General features: G+C 33.8%; 1 protein-coding gene across 2 annotated transcripts; it reads right to left on the minus strand.

The window, feature by feature from the left end:
* Window positions 1–13173: 13173 nt before the first annotated feature.
* Window positions 13174–15403, minus strand: LOC135265438 (piggyBac transposable element-derived protein 4-like). 2 transcript variants are annotated; one of them, XM_064354942.1, is made up of 3 exons: window positions 15193–15403; window positions 14836–15040; window positions 13174–14777 (listed from the first exon to the last, which is right to left on the minus strand). In XM_064354942.1, exons 2-3 carry the CDS (start codon window positions 15029–15031, stop codon window positions 13189–13191), a joined length of 1785 nt encoding a protein of 594 aa, XP_064211012.1. In that variant the 5' UTR covers window positions 15032–15040; window positions 15193–15403; the 3' UTR covers window positions 13174–13188. The 2 variants fall into 2 exon arrangements, with proteins under 2 accessions (XP_064211012.1, XP_064211011.1); XM_064354941.1 differs by having other exon boundaries at window positions 14836–15403.
* Window positions 15404–17506: the final 2103 nt, after the last annotated feature.

Here is a 17506-nt window from a genome sequence, read left to right on the forward strand (position 1 = left end):
AAACCTTATTTGAGCAGACTGTTTTGATTCTGTTTATGGTAATAGCGTAAAACACTTTTCGAAATTTTCAACATGCACAATTTTTGCTTGTTTTCCCTCATAAATAATTTTTAAAATTGAGAAGCAATTATCAGAATTAGCGACATTTTGGAGGTATGGTAAATAAAGATGCCGCTACTTGATAAAATAATGCTTGTGCGTTTCAATAGTTTCTTTCATGGTTTGGTGGATTACTTTTCTAGTGGCCCTCGTACTTTATGTTGATAAGCTGCGTCGCCAGTTCTGGGAAAGTTGAAATCGCACATTTTGTTTTGAATGGAATAAATGCAAGGAAAGCAAAACTGAATTTTTATTTGTAGTAAAAAAAACAACCTGTTAATTTAAACATTTATTAAAAGATTATAAATCATAATAATATTAATAATAATAATAATGTAACCATTAATTATTATAGGCAGTGAACGTTTACTTCCTATAATAATCAATGGTTACATTTCCGTAGTAGTGTATTCCACCACTGCCACCCCTGTTTCCTCGACCGCGCCTGTTTCCTCGTCCGCCCCTGTTTCTCCTGAAGTCTACTGCAACAAACAATTTATTTGATAATTTGAAAACTTTAAACTGGTAAAATTGAAGACAAACTTTTGTGTTCTTCTACTCCTTTCTTTCCCGTTTTTTTCACCCCTGTCGGTGCCACCCTTGCTGGTGCCACCCTTGCTGGTGCCACCCCTGCTGGTGCCACCGCTGCCGCCCTCGCCGCTGCCGCCCTCGCCGCTGCCGCCCTCGCCGGTGCCGCCCCTGCCACTACCACTGCCACTGCTGCCGTCGCCCAGCAGTTCTAACTCCATCTCTATTTCCTTCGTAGAACCCTGCCAGCGTGTAAAATTTAACTGATAATACGCATTTAAATAATATTAAACTATAATAATAATAAACGGATAAACTATAATAATATAAACACATAAAATTTAAACAGAAAAGTTTGGTACTAAGGAAAATTTTTTATTACTTACCATGATACACACTGCTGTTAGTACTCTAAACTTTGAACTAGTATTTAGATGTAATAACATCAAGAGATATCTTGACACTGTAAGTGTAAACCGGGAATGTATCCCAAAAGTATAGTCGGAACTTACCCCCTCTTTGACATTTTTGCCAGGGGTAGTATAGTCAGAGGACCGAGAGTACAGTGATGCCAGATCAGATTAGAGAATTTTTCCCTAGTTCTAGGGATTTTTTTAACAAAAAGGGAAAAAGGGCATTTTTTAAATTCACCAAAAATCTAAGGATTTTTTAATTTTCATTAAAAAAATCTAAATACTTAATCTTTTTTCAATTTATCATTGAGCAACGGCTTTTTATTAACCTTATTAGTTTCACAGAATTTATACCGGGTTCGTCAAGTTTTACACTCAGGCACTTTACACCTCATAGAAGAGAGCAAAAAAAAATTAAATAAATATTTTTCACTGCACTGATATCCAATCCCGCTAGGGAAAAAAACTTTTCTATTAGTTTATTTGTCCAATATAAAAGAAAAAACCATTTAACCAAAAAATCACATTGGCTGTTTTTTACATCAATGGATCGAAAATGCGAAATAAAATTATTCTGCAAAAAAATCGTTAGAAATGGAATAAAAGCCATTTTGATAATATTCATCGGATATTTCAGTCTAATTTATGAGGGACAAGATTGAATAGTGATGAATCTCCGCTACAAAAGGACCCACTCTACCTACCCCAATAACAGTAATGACTGCAGAAATTTTACAACTAGCGGCACGGTTCCATCGGGTGGTTTTAAAGCCAGGACCCGAATAAGCACACTAACGTGTTAAAAATGTTTTTATTAAAAAATTACATCAGATGTTCAAATTGATGAGTATTTTGGTCCAAGCACAAACGAATTAAAAACCTAATTTTATTTTGACGGGCAGAGATTCTGGATACAATTGCTTTAAATTACTATGCTACAAGGGTTTTTATATTCGAAATGAGTTTGAATTATGATAAGCATAATGGATATGGAATTGTTTATTATTTATTTTGTGTATTTAGGATGACCAAGGTTCTAATATAACTCCTCCCTCCTCAAGTTGGAAAATAATACGGAAGTATTATTTTGCACTTCTTCTTGGATGAATTGGGATTTCCATCTAATAATGAACAGGATGATTAAACAAATGAGGGTCGTTGAGCTTAAGATTCCGAAAACATGTATTAGTGGAAAACTGTTTGTGTCTTCAGATAATCAATTGTGATTGAGGATCAACTGTTGTTTCAATTTAGGGATTTCATTCAAGTCCACGTGATGAAGCATTTGTTGTTTTACGTTTGTTTTTATGTCATCGTTTTTCATTGAGATCTTCGGCAATAAAAAGGCTTCTCCTCTTGTTATATTTTCTTCATTGCGAAACAGGAAATCTTCATTTTCAATTTCACAGTGTTGTGGAATTGTGATAAGGCTCGGTCTGTTGATGATTGCAAATCCCACCTTCGTGTCATTGCACTGCTATTTAATTTGGAGGTTTTCTTAAAAGTTTGTTATGTGGTTTAGTATAATTGGATTTATTATTGGAAGTAAAATTTTGTGTGTATCGAAAATTGTATTCTTCTGTTACATATTGCATAGTCGATTTTAAAGAAACTGGATTACTTAATTTAATAATGCTTTGGATGTGGCGAGGTAGTCCACGAATAAAGGTTTTTAGCGCGAGTTGATCATATTGTTTAGAATATACATTTTTTGTAATTTGAGTCATTTCGGCATTATTAATTGTATTTAATTTGGAAAATAAATCTACTCCTGATTAATTGAATCCTTTTTCCAAATTCTAAAGGATCTTCATTTTTAAAAGGAATCAAAGTTAATAGATCTTGTTCTAAACAATCCAAATTTCTTTGATCCCCAAAGCTTGATCTTAAAGACTGTTTTATTAAATTCCATGTGTTTAGTTCAGTTTTCGAACCAATTAAAATTAATGCGCGATCAGTAAGTTTACTAATTATTATTCTTGTCAAATACGAAATAAGTTCTTGAAAGTGTTCATATTCGGTAAATAAGTAGTCGCAAGCGTTTATAAAAATTTCAAGTGTATTAGGTAGGGTCTCCGTTATAGTTTGGAATGGTATCAATATACAGTTTTAATAAAGTTAAATTAGGACCATTATTTTGATTTTGTTTATTTTGTCCATTCATATTGCTGATGTTTAAAGAATTTTTAAAATTCTCTATCAAATCAGTTACTAAACTATTGTGACGGGCCAAATTGGCCCTCCTTAATTACCGCGGGTCACGACCCTCCCGGGGTACCAACGGAAAAGGAACAGACAGGCAATGTAACATTTATGAACACGTGCGAGATTACTAAAAATCACGGGAAATTAAAACAAAGCCCAACAAAATAAGTACGCAAAGTCAAACGTCTGGGGCACATCCAGGCCAAGTAAATTGAATGGTAGATAACTAAAATGCATTAAAATGCACCCTCCAAAAGTTAAAAACAATGCCGAATAAAAATCCGTCTGGGGCACGAGAAAGGAAGCACAGGGCAACACCAACAGGAAATTCACCAACTTACTTAACCTCGGGGTTGACCAAATTTACAATCAATGGGGGTTGAGTAGGGGACCGAAGTAACGAGTAAAATTAAAAACAAAAATCAAAGGAGTCTTACGCCGAGTTTTTTCGAAGTAAGAAGTACCGAGCGGTTGCGTTACTGCCTTACCGTTCTCAAAAAAAAAATCCTACGGTGATCAACTGTTTTAAGTGACAATTGTGTTGCATTGTGGAGAAAAGCCCTAAGTGCCCTGATTTTGGAATTATTTCATCGAGGCAACTTCGCATGATGCATTGTGAGTTTTGGTCAATTTGAATTCTCTTTACTCCGAGCATGGATCGTTATCAGCTCTTTCGTATTTTGGTTTATGCTTTGTCGGACTTTGTTGTGATATTTTTCCATGTTTATGAGACAGAACTGACTCAGTAATAATGCCAAGTCAGAAAAAAATACGGTGAACACTAGCGGGTGGCTTGCGAAATAATAGATGTTAAAGATAGGTAAACTGTTTCTTTGCTCAAGGTGGCCAGAGTTTCTCACGTTGTTTGACATGGACTTTGTTGTAAAAATTATCATCAGTACCTGCCGAGCGTTTCGGGGTTGTAAATTACATAACATAGGCGGCGGACGCTACCTGTTTATTTGAACGATTCGAATGCCGATGCGAGTGATAAATGAACGAAACTTTGTTGGATTTTTAATATTAAATAAACTTTAAGTACTGCATTTGTTAGAACTAGCATCAAATTAGGTTTAAGTGTGGTACTCGGTAATTTCATGTACTTAATTCGGTGACGGGTATTTGGTGAATCAATCCAGAACCGTTTCCATGAGAGACGGCGATTCCCAATAGATTTAGTACTTGCTTCACTGATGCAAGCATACTTGTTAACTTTTGTACTTCTCAAATATGTTAATTAAACTATTTATTAGTGAGTACTTCTTTAATTTGACTGCCTCAATCTTTCCCAAATAATTGTTTCCGCAACATAGCCGGAAGACCTACCTCAAATAAGTGTTTTTTCGCTCTGGTGGCGGCTACCACTCGGCCCCGAATTATTAAACTTAATCATAGTGTAATTACCCGCCACAGACGAAATGGCGCAGTCGGTAGGATTTACAATTATGGTGGAAAGACAGAAAGTTGATCATTACAAAACGAGTTTTGATAATTCCACACTGAGCTAAATAGTTCGCGGTACGTTTTACGCAAACTAAGGTAGCACTGGCGTATTCAGCGGCAAAAAGCGGATCAAAAGTTTTGTTGTAATCGAATTCGTATAACATTCATTGGTTAAAAAGCTCATGTAATACGTCAGAATCTTGCTTTGGTCACTCATTAGAAAGAATGGGATCAACGTAAGTTCAAAGAAAAACGCCAGATAGTATAAAAATTTTTATATTTATTTTTAAAATTATATAAGTTGCCAAATGTCAACTTGAAATCCCATCGCCGTCTCGATGTACGCGGCGGCTATATTCCCCACTTGCAAATTAGCAAGGTAGCCCTGGAATGACGGGGGGGGCGTCGTAAGCCAGAATACATCAATCCGCCTGACATATTCAAAAGTCCCTACCGGGATCTCGGACAGTACCCTGTCCACAATAATGTCTGGGATAGACCCATGTATGAATACCAGTTGGGGGTCATAATCCCCCATATATCCAGCAGGTGCAACTATAAAAAAAATTATAAATTAAATAATGAGTAACAAAAAATTTTTTTGTGATAACATAAAAACAAATTTTTTTTTTTTGCAGAAAAGGTCTGACAATAAAGTGTTCAAAACTGCAAAGACTATAATAATAATAATAATAATAATGTTTATTGATGTTATAAATACAAAGTATCTTACATACGTCACCAAGAAAGAAAAGAAAACAAGAAAATACACTTTAACCGTTTACATAATTTCTAATAATATTGCTTTTGGTAATGTAAAAGAAACTCGACCGAATCAGTACCAAAATGTAAATTTCAATGTAGAATTACTAGGCAATCAAAATTTGGTTAAAGTTAGCAATATGGCACATTTAAAATTTGAACAGGAGCAACAAAGGTTCTACTTATAAAAGAGTAATAAAATATGGGTACTTACTTGAAGACATTATTGTGACGATATTCGGTAAATAAGTAGTCGCAAGCGTTTATAAAAATTTCAAGTGTATTAGGTAGGGTCTCCGTTATAGTTTGGAATGGTATCAATATACAGTTTTAATAAAGTTAAATTAGGACCATTATTTTGATTTTGTTTATTTTGTCCATTCATATTGCTGATGTTTAAAGAATTTTTTAAATTCTTTATCAAATCAGTTACTAAACTATTATCTTTCATAAAGTAAAATTATTAAGAATTAATAAACTAATATACTATCATATATTTGTATTTTATTAAATTCATTAATAACTAAGATATGATTATTTCCTATGCCGGGAATTTGAGATTTTTAGGATGAAAATTGACAGGATACTCAGACTCACTAACCTGGTATCGATGTTCTATTGTCCTGTAGATGATTGTTTGGACTGAAGGACACCTTGGAGATCTGGCACGATGCAGGTACTCTTCTGGGTGCTTCAGGTTCTTCTTGAGATAGTACTTAAGGAATTGAGATTCCAAATCTCTGCACGATGCACGATATAAAACGCGATTGTACTATCCTACTGACTGCGCCAGTTAAATAATTCGGATAGTGAAACGAATTTTTAAAAACTTAATTTTATTTTGACGGGCAGATATTCTGGATACAGTTGCTTAAAATTACTATGCTATAAGGGTTTTTATATTTGAAATGAGTTTGAATTATGATAAGCATAATGAATATGGAATGTACTAGTTTATTATTTATTTTGTGTATTAGGATGACTAAGGCTCTAATATAACTCCCGAACCAACAATTTGTTTCTCTTGGGATATCCTAATAAAATGATCAAACAAACAAGCCTTTCACCAAAAATTTTATAAGCAAATATTGTTAAAAATAGCTTAAGTCAAGGCTCAATTTATACACTGGGGTTTCACAATTATAAAACTTGTTATTGTGGTAAGTTTTCGTTTACAGGAGGAAAAATAATGTCGAAGGTTTTGATGACCTCCATTAACCATGGATCTTCATACTACATGTAAAAAAATTGTGGCGCTCTACTCAATTGAATTGATAATAAAATAAAATCAATAAAGTCAATAAAAAATCTGTCAGTTTTAAAATACAATTAATTTCTTTCAAAAATTTCGTTAAAATGCACTTAAATTGTTATACTGTAAAAGAAATCACTTCTATTATTGAAGATTATTTCCGAATTCAAGACTTAATAAATGAAGAATGGTAAAATTCGATGTCTAAATGCCTATCATTAGTTCTATGAAACGGCATTTTCTGATTTTACATGAGAAATTCACACACGACTAGATGAGAATCATTTAAAAACACATTGTATAATACTACATAGTAGTTTGAAGTTGCAATGTTGTAATAGGTGGGAATCAAAGTAATCAAATAGTAAAAACTATGAAAATAAAAACTAAAATAAAAAAGTCACACTTGAAATATGATCAAAGGAAAAAGTTTTTGGGTTGCAAAGCAGCTAATTGCGGTCGAGATTCCTGACAATTTGTAATTTTGTCCGTATTTAACCCTATGAATTGAAGTTTATTATCAAGTGCAAATTTTACCAATTCTGCCGTTGCCAATTTCCCGCCATTGCAATTTAACTGAATAATACTGATTGTATTATCCATCAAAGTCAATATTCTTAATGGCCTCTTGCAGCCGATGATTGTAAATTGGACAGACTGTTGACCCTGCCGAGTAATTTAAATTTTGTTGGCCGGCTCTTTCACAGTTGTTACATTTATGTTTTGTCTTTTCATTTTTAAATTTACGTGCCATTGATTCGTGGTCATTACCGGCACAGTAACCACATTGCTCTTCTGAATTGCAAAATTTCGAAACATGGCCGAATTTTTGGCATTTGAAACAGCGCGTGATCCTGAGATATTCTCTAAATATGTAAGGACTTCCAACTGATATATAATCTACAGCCTGTTTTGATAAAATAATTCCGTGCAGCCGGATGCACTTCAACTACCCAGTGATTTGTTTTCCCGTCTTTGTTTCCTAATATATGCAGATTTTACAAGTTTTTTCGGAAACCCTCTTGTTTTAAAATTTTATTTACAAGTTCTTCAGTTTCTATCTAGTTCCTTTGGGACATCAAGAATTTGAATTTTGTGTCAAATTTTATTAATCCTTTCTGTGCACAAATTTAGAAATTTCAAAACTGAATTTTCCGTTAAATTCTAAATTGAGGAGCAATGTGATTCAACGAGAATTGCATTGTTTTTGATGGGTACAATTTTGTTAACTTTTATTCCAAAATCCTTAGGAGACTTGAACATTAATATTTTACGTGTATCTTCCGAGGATTTCACGTCTTTCAAGTTTTTTGGATATCCTTCTCTGATATTATATACTAATTTTTCTGACAAATTTTAACTCGGAGGAGTTAGAGGAGTCTAAACCTATTCTTTCAATAAATACTAGACATTTTATTTTAGGGGTGTGTATTACATTTTGGTTGATTTGAGGATTTGGGGACATTATTGACCGTTGGTCTCAGCCTTTTACTTATTTTGGCTAATTATTTGTTTTTACACTCTAATTTTGCCTGACACAACACCCATTTAAATCCGATACGGAATGTCAAACTCACTAACAAACTTACATCTATTTGTTACTTTACGTTTATGGGTGTTGTTCCAAACATGGTTTTCGCATGTGATAATCTGCCTAGCCCTATTCCATTTTCACAGCTTGCACTTAAAAATAATGAAACAAAAGCTCTTGTATTCCTAGAAATAAGGGTGTTTCTTGCACAAATTAACAGATTTATTTTAACTGAATTTTTTGTTGCATTTCCAGGTGAGGCTTATGGTGTGCCTAAAATACAAAAAAAATTGAAAGTTTTATTTGTCATTTAATTGTTAAATTGTTTAATTTAATTGTTCTAACTTGCGTCATCGGCCTACGTTTTCCCAAATGTTATTTTGCAGACACACCTTTTGATTACTCATACCATTTCCTTAATTGTAATACATTGAGTATCCAGTGTTATAATCTAATTTCTATTTAAAGTGTTGGGGGTACTTGGGAGTCGTTACAATGTCTTACAAGAAAATGATGATATTGTGTAACTTTTGAAATATATAGAATACGGAAGAACGTAGTGTTATTATTAGTTAGATAATTATTATTATTGTTATTATAATTATTATTATAATAATAATAATAATAATAATTATTATTATTAGATAATATTATTAGTTGTTGATAATTAAAGTAGAAATTGAATGAACACCTTGTTTGTAGTATAAGCTAACAACTGATCGATATTAATTCTTCAAATGCCTTTTCCTGTTGAATATTCTATACTTTAACACGGAATTAGCTGTAGTTTGCGCTCGTGAGAAAGCTACGTACAGTTGTTCGTGTGTGAACAAGTAGATTCTAACCGGTTCAAATGTTTGACATTGTGACTGGTTGATCGTCATGCAGTTAGACAGTCTAATGAAAAGTCTCTTCCTATGACGAAATATTTGAATATTTAAAGTTTCGCAACACCGAGATGATCGTTCCAACATTTCGATTTTTTCTAAAAGTAATGGCTGTATTGATTGTAATGTTTTCAGCTTGAATACTTTTTCATAGATGACGTTGATGAAATTGATCTTCGTTCCCTAATTGACTGAGTTCAGGATATTTTATTTTATCTGGTGGTACTCTCATGCTGATGATGTTCAATTGAATATAGAATAAAACAAACATCAAAATGTTTCATATTATGGGTTATGGCTGTTAACGCCACAAAATTCACGATTTTCTAAAATCTTCTCGTTTAATATACAAACATGACAAACTTGGTGGACCTCACATAAATTTGAAACATGTAAAAACAAATTATCGCCAATAGTTGTTTCCTGTGTTGCTTCGAAATCGTAAAACACTATCAAAAACGTTACATTATCGTCTAGAATTTTCGGAGTTAACTTCTTTGGGTGAATACAGGGTGTTTACGGTCGTGGAGTTGAGACTTATAGGGGATCATATGAGTGATGAAAGAACCCCAAAACGTCATATAAAATAAAAATTCACATTTTAACAAAATCGTTAAATTTACATCATTTGTTTGTGAACTGCTGCTTCGACTACAACAATTACTATTACCTTGTGCGTCACCGTAAGTCCTAATCATGACAACGAATTCATTATTTTAATAATTATAGTCCAGAGACGTAAATTTGATGAAAAATCTCCACAAAACACAAACTAAAGTTGCTGGAAACGATTTCGATTTAAGTGATCAGATAGAGGACCAGCGGATTTAAAGTTTGATGAAATCTGAAGTAAAGCCAAATAAAATGGTGACAGTGTCAAAACTATGAAGTGACGTTTTTCACTGTCGTGGTTACAATATTCTTATTTGTTGCAAGAATTAAATTTTATTTTAACAGAGAAATTTTGCCAATGACCTTCAAACCCTGTACCAATACTTCGAAGTGGAATAAAAAATTACAATTCCCAAAGTTTTCGCCGTTACCTTTTCTCTTTACTTTATTAGTACCCGGTAAAGTTCCTAGACTGTAAACACCCTGTATGGCAAAGTTGTCTTTGTAGTTTCATGCTATCGCAAACGTAACAATATTTAAAGCCGTTTTTGTATACGTTTACATTTTGTACACAACTTTGTTTTTGTGTGTTTATCCAAACATTTTACACCACGAAACTTCTTAATATTTTGGTAACTAATACGTTTCCCAAAGTTAAATCTGTTACTTGATACAGACAAACTAGTGCTAATTATTTTTTGCAAATCTTTCAGTACTTCTATCAATTTAAAAACATGTGCGACATAAGAGTTTTTCTAAAAATTACTATGAAATTATTTCATAGTTATATGGACATGCCACCGTATTCTTTCTATAACACAAACAATTACGTATGAGTAAGTAATCGATCTTATGTGAATTGCAACGAAACGAATTTTGAATCAGGAACAAGCGCACCAATTTTGCCACTTGTAAGGTTAAGTAAGAATAATTGAAAAAGGTGTCTTTGAAAAAAATCATATGTTTTTTGTTGAGTTTTTGGCACCTGAAACTGAAATTGTGCATTGTATCAAGGAAAAATGTAAATTAATTAATTATAATTCTTACCACTTCATAAAATAGTGGAGTTTCTTTTAGTAATTAGCTTATTTCAGTTTAAAGATTTTTTCTATTAAAATGAGTCGTCTTTGTATTCGCTAACCACACCAAAGACCGTGTCCTAGTAGAGATTTTTTTTACCATGTTCCATTCTGTGCAGAAAATGTACAATTTTTATCACCATCACAACGTAGTAGTGGTATTATTTTTGAATCCTTGCTAAAAAACCTTCGAGGGTCTTTCATTTGAAACAACACCGATGGTTGTTTCATCCTGGTACAAAAAGAAAGTTTAAATCTGAAGGGAGAGATTTTGAATAGTACCATGAAAAAAGGATTACCGTAACATGCAACATTTGTTACATTTGGACTTGTTCTTGAACCATTACATAACTCCATCGTTTTTTATGTATCTAGGACAAGTTTCAAGAGGTGGACTTTTCTTAATTAGAACCGGTGTAATCATTTAGCATCTGGACAAGTCACCTCATTGAATTTTTTCTTCACGATTATTGCTATCACCCTAAGCTCGCATGACAAAGGTTAAGACAAACGACGGTGGTAGAAAATAAGAGCTAAAACGATATAAATCGAAAAGACCTTATGTCTTAAATAATTATTGTTTATTAAATACGAGTTTTGTAGCATCATGCACCAAACGAGCTTATGTGACTACAGTATTTTTAAAATTTTTTAAATTTTCTGTTGAAAACCATTGTTTGAACATTACTTCTTCTGATATGCATTCTTTCTCAATGGCAGTGACCTCTCATTGCAACGTTTTTTCTAATCTTTGACGGTAAGTTAAATTAAATTACCAAGTATATCACCAGTTTGTGATATTTTATTTACAATCTATATAATTATTCTATAAATTTGTATCAATAGTTTATTACGACCTTCTTGGGATTGAATGCGTAAGACGTTGACAAAGTATCATGATCTCTTAATCTAAACTCACACATGAAGTGCATGTTTATGGAGATCATGCACTGTTCTAATACGTGTACTGATGCTCTTCTACATCTTTCCACTGACGAACCATAATATCCATTATAATGTCAGTTCAGTTAAACAAAACTGTGAAGATGGTAACAACATTGTCTGTCGTGGGTTTCCCAGTTTCGATGCACATTTGTTTTTCCATTCGGCAGATAAGTAATAAGATCATGCACTGTTCTAATACGTGTACTGATGCTCTTCTACATCTTTCCACTGACGAACCATAATATCCATTATAATGTCAGTTCAGTTAAACAAAACTGTGAAGATGGTAACAACATTGTCTGTCGTGGGTTTCCCAGTTTCGATGCACATTTGTTTTTCCATTCGGCAGATAAGTAATAAACTTACCTTTTGTAAAAATATTTGCGATGGTGAAACACCGCACTCTCATATCCCAAATCTACAAAAATACAGAAGTTTTAATTATGTGCAGTTTTAAATTATTCCACAACAAATTCTCGACTTTAAGATTATGTTGGTATGGATATTGTAATCGTTGGCAATATTTTTCTACCCAACCTATTTTCGTATCCTCTGATGTTGAGAGCACGATAAAAGTAGTTTTTGTGGTTTTGCCTGCTAGCCAGTCGTTACCGTGGGAACCTCCATTATTAGCAAGAGTTGCTTCCACTTTTTCTCGACGTGGAGAGCAACCTTGATGGAGGAGGTGTTGGTAAAGGCTTATACTTGCCCCACTATTGCTGGCAGCGCTGTCCTACAAAACGGTTCCCGTGATGTCCAAGATTTCGGTATTAACCATTGGTCGACGTCGAGGTTGGATGCTTGTGTTAAGATGCTTTTTTTTCCTCTCCACTTTTCGATTTCAGTTTATCGTGTCCAGTCAAAAGATGAAAAAGGGCGCCACATCCTGAACTTTGGGATTAGCACACTCTGGGGCGCGATAACCTACCGAAGGTTGACGGTAGCGACCATATATATCTCTGTGTATTAAAAAAAATTACAAATTAAGAAAAATATATAACACCAATTCAATAGGTTTTAAAGGTTCAGTTTAAAAAAAATAACTAACATGGACGATCAATTCGAATAACAAAACCGTAAGATCAAAATGTCAAAACGAAAATTAACGTAGATTAAATTAAGGTAAATAGATAAGAAAAAAAAGGGGGCAGAAGCAAAGGAAGAGGAAAAAGTTAAAAGTTTAATTATTGATCACAAAACTATAGAAAATTGCAATGGCAGTTTTTTAACCCTTTAAAGCACACATTTCCAGAAAGTGAGGTATGAACATTTTTAATAGCATTTTTCTTTAGTTGTTAGATAGCAAAAAACAGTGCTTGCCAAAAAAAATTTTTTTTTCAAAATTTTGAATTTTTTTGAGGGGTGGTTTACCGTAAAAACCACTATGCAACGAAAAGGAAATTAATTAATTAGCAAAAAATCTAAATATTATTTATTTTGTATGAAATCCAAGAAAACAGTTCCTGTTATCAGAGAGGCATAGGGCAACTTTGCATACGGAGCAAGCCCATTTTGTCCTATGAACTTCTGCTACTGTGGAACAATGTCCACATCTTCGAGATGTTGTTCTGACAGGCAAATGTTCCGACTTGTTGTATCTTACTTCTTGTGAGACGTAAGTTTTAAAATGGTGAACAGGGGTTGATGATTTACGTCCAACTTTTTCTCTCTGTGGAATGCCGATAAGAGATATTGCAATAGCAAGGCGCAATTGCTTGAGTGTAAGCTTTTTTCCTTCCGTAAGTTGTGAGTAGATGATAAATGTATTTACCACCGTCGTGTCCAACATGTGGAAAAATATACGGTGCCACCATTTGCGCGACTTTCTATCAATACAATATATTGTTTTTAACATGTCTGCTTTGTCCACACAACCCATGTGTTTGTTGTAGTCCTGAACAACTGCTGGACAAGCGATTTGTTTCGTTGAACCGTCGTGTTCTTTTCTCCTCACTGAAGTTTCTGTCAATGGACTGTGCATGTTTGAAAGAAAATGTATTCCTTTTCTGTCTTTCCATTTTGTAGCCGTTATACCAGTACGTGTTGATCTCCAAGCAAAATTGCCACGAATCATTTCTTTGTCAGTTGGAAAATCTTTTGGAAAATTCTTTCTATTTGGTCTGGTAGTAGCAGCTGCATTGATTTTATTTTGTTGGAGATAAATAAGTAGTTCTACTGAACTGAAAAAATTATCGAAATATACTGAGTAATTTTTGCCAACTAAGTCTATTGTCAATTCTTTGACTACTCGAAGTCCAAGATTTTTTTCTACGATATCTTTTCTTTTTCCTTCGTAAATTTGAAATTGTACAACGTAACCATAACTATCTGCACGTACCCACACCTTATAACCTCGCTTAGTGGGTTTATCGGGCATATATTGTTTGAGACAGCTTCTGCCCTTGAACGGAATCATCGATTCATCTATTGCCTGAAATTCACTTGGAGCGTAGCAGGTTTTGTACGTCTCTGTTAACTTTTCTAACAGGGGTCTGACTTTGTATAATTTATCGTAATTTGGAGAGTCTCTGGTTGGCATTTTAGAATTGTCATTTATATGCAAGTTTGAAAGAAGCCAACCAAATCTGTTCACAGACATAGTAGATGCTATGTAAGAATCTCTAAGTTCCAATGACGACGACCAGTAATCCCGATAAGAGGGTAATTTTTTTATTCCCATAAGGATATTAACTCCTAAGAACTTTTTTATTTCTTCCTTGTTTGTAGGATTAGTAATTATGCCACCATTATTCTGCGTGTTATAAAGATTAGTTTCATAAACCAGTGTATCTATAAGTTCCTCAGTAAATAGTGACAGAAATACATCAATAGGTTCTTCTGCTTCTATGTTTGGACCTGTATGTTCCCTAAACTCATTTTTTCTTGCTATGTTTGGATAATCATCAGACCAAGTAATTCCTTTCCTGTAAAGTCTAACAGCAATGGGAGTATCGTCGTCAGAAACGTCGTGATCATCATTCTGAGACTGGTTGTCATCATTTTCTTCAATGCCATTAATGTCTAATCAGTAATCATCATTTGGCTTAGTATACAAAAAATCAGAGCAATATAAACTCACCTGGAACATGTTCTTCTGGTTGCAAAATGTTATCTACACGCTGTAATACATTGTCTGTACCAATTACATACGTGCCTTCAATATCTTCATCCACGTCATCTTCTTCTTCATCAATAGACTCTGGGTCGGATGGTATTTCATCTAGAACGTCAACAAGTCTTTGAAGACGAGCTTGCTCTTCCTCAAAGAAAGGCATTACTCATGTCTGTAAAAAATAAAACATTTACTGCATAGTGGTATCACTGTACAACCACCTGCATATTACTATTTACCTCAAAATGTAAACAAAAATTGAACATGCGCCTGTCGTTACAACAAGTAAAATATTTATAGCAACAATTTACAGAATTTACTTACCCTTATTTAACTGTGAATAAACGATAATAATAATAAAATGAGTCACTATCACGACACTGATACAGCAGGAGCAAGTCCCAATACAAACATCGACACAACTTTAATTTCGAGGTTGAAAAAAGTATAAGTTAGGCAATTTCTAAAACAGGCATCTTAGTACGCATGCCTTATGTGGTTTCAGCGAGATACCAGAATGCTGAATAGGAGTAAAATAAATTTAAAAAGGTGGTTTTACTGAGTAACCACTGTGCTTCAAAGGGTTAAATAAAGGGCGTCCTTTTAAAAGGACGGTAGGGTTAAACATTGATTAAAAATAAACAATTTTGGTTAATATTTATTTTGCTGTATATTATATCAACTAAAAAAGTTTACGAACAAAAAATGGTTGTTAATTATTAATTGTTATTAATTGGTGTGGTATTGGCGAAAGCAGTTTTTAGGTGTAATCCGATATCGCACTTTTCGCAACGGAAGTTTGTTTTCTTGTGACACACAGCGCACTTCGTCTGGCTTTCTTGATAGATTACAAGATGATTAATTTTGTCAAAACGTGAATGTTCTTTATAAGAACTAGCCTTCCTTGCAGGTCCTTTTTTGCTTAAAACTTTGTGAGTTTCTAGTAACTCTAAAACAATGGCTCTTCTAAAAGCAAGTTGGTCCAGTTTGCCTCCATTGAACCGATGCAAATATCATGCATTTTGTACCGCCATATTAATACAATGAGTTACTAGTGGAAAATACCATTTCTTCCTCCGAATTGAAATGCGGTATTGTCCGATATTTTGATCGCTTCGATCAACTTCGCCTATATTTTCGTTATATCCCTTTATTAGCTTAGGCTGGTCTACCTGAATATGTATGTGTTTTTTGAGCTTGAGAATATCTTTTTGCTTTGTTTGGAGGCAGTACAGAGCAAGCATTTGAAACAATAGTTAGGACACTATTGTCATTCCAACGACATACAGTCAGATCATTTTCCACCAATGCATATTCAAACGCCACTCTGTTTTTTTTCTTGAATTCTTTTACTTTAGTTAGAGGACAGTTTGTAATTCTATTTTTTCTGATGGTACCGGTAGCTCTTATTTTTCGCAGCGACGATGTAAACAAATTGTTAAAATATAGATGAAAATTGTCAAATCCGGTTGAAGTCAAAATATCTGTGTACTGCAAAACGACAGTAGCACCGAGACCCAGGTCCTTGTATTTTTCTGGCGAATTGATGGAGGAGCCCTGATATGGTTCAAAGTAAACAATATATCCGAGACGAGTGGCTCCAACCCAAAATTTATACCCCCATCTTATATACCTTAGACTTTCCTCTTATGAATTGCTTGCAACCATGGCGTCCAAAATAGGGCACCATAACTTCATCAACCATGGCTTCATCAACCGAATGATTTTCTTCCGTAAAACAGTGGCCGTACTTTAGCAAACCGATCGCTTTTGTTCAAATTATTGTTGTCGACACAATGAAAATTGCTCATGACATGTTGAAACCGATCTCTTGAAATTGAGGAAGAAACAAGTTTATTATTCGTGTCGTCTGAATTTTGCCAGTACATCTTTTTCCGAGAAACAGAGCAATAGCCACTCAACATTAGAATAGCAAAAAAACAAAACATGTCGTCAGTTGTAATGTCACCCGGCCGATTTTTTTGAAGAGCATATTGATTACTGAATCCAACAAGATCTTTCATGAGGTTTTCATCAAAAAACAACTTAAAAGATTCAGCTGGTGAAAGGTTATTTTTTGTTATATAGACTTGATTCCATTTGGGAAAATGATCTTGCAGATCAACGCCAATTGTAAAGTGAAAATTTTTGAATTTTTTTAATTTTTTCTGTGCAATAAAGGCAAGGGTATCTCATCTTCACTATCCCAATTTTCAATTTCATCATTTATTTCTTCATCCTCATGATTTAAAGCAACTTCCACATTACCTCGCAACTGCGACCCAGGTAAATTGTTGAGTACAACATTATCTTCTTCACCCTAATCTTCGTCGGTGTTACATTCGTTGGCATTTTCCGGAGGAAAAAGGATTATTTCATCTGGTATAACGGTTTCCTCTTCTAGATTTTCTACTTCCTCAAGTAACTCGTTTAGCGTAAGAGGTTTTTTCCATCGACTAAAAGTTAAAACATAATTGAGTGTAAAACACAATATAGTACTGAATAAAACTACCGTCCTTTTAAACGGACGCTAAAATTTGGGGGCATATTAGAATATTTTGTGTTGTCTTTCTTTGACCTTTATAAAAGTGTGTTTTGAGAATTATTGAAATAAGAAAATAACATGATAGGAAAAACT

The sequence above is a fragment of the Tribolium castaneum genome, chromosome 2 (assembly GCF_031307605.1).
Source record: "Tribolium castaneum strain GA2 chromosome 2, icTriCast1.1, whole genome shotgun sequence".
NCBI lineage: Eukaryota > Metazoa > Arthropoda > Insecta > Coleoptera > Tenebrionidae > Tribolium > Tribolium castaneum.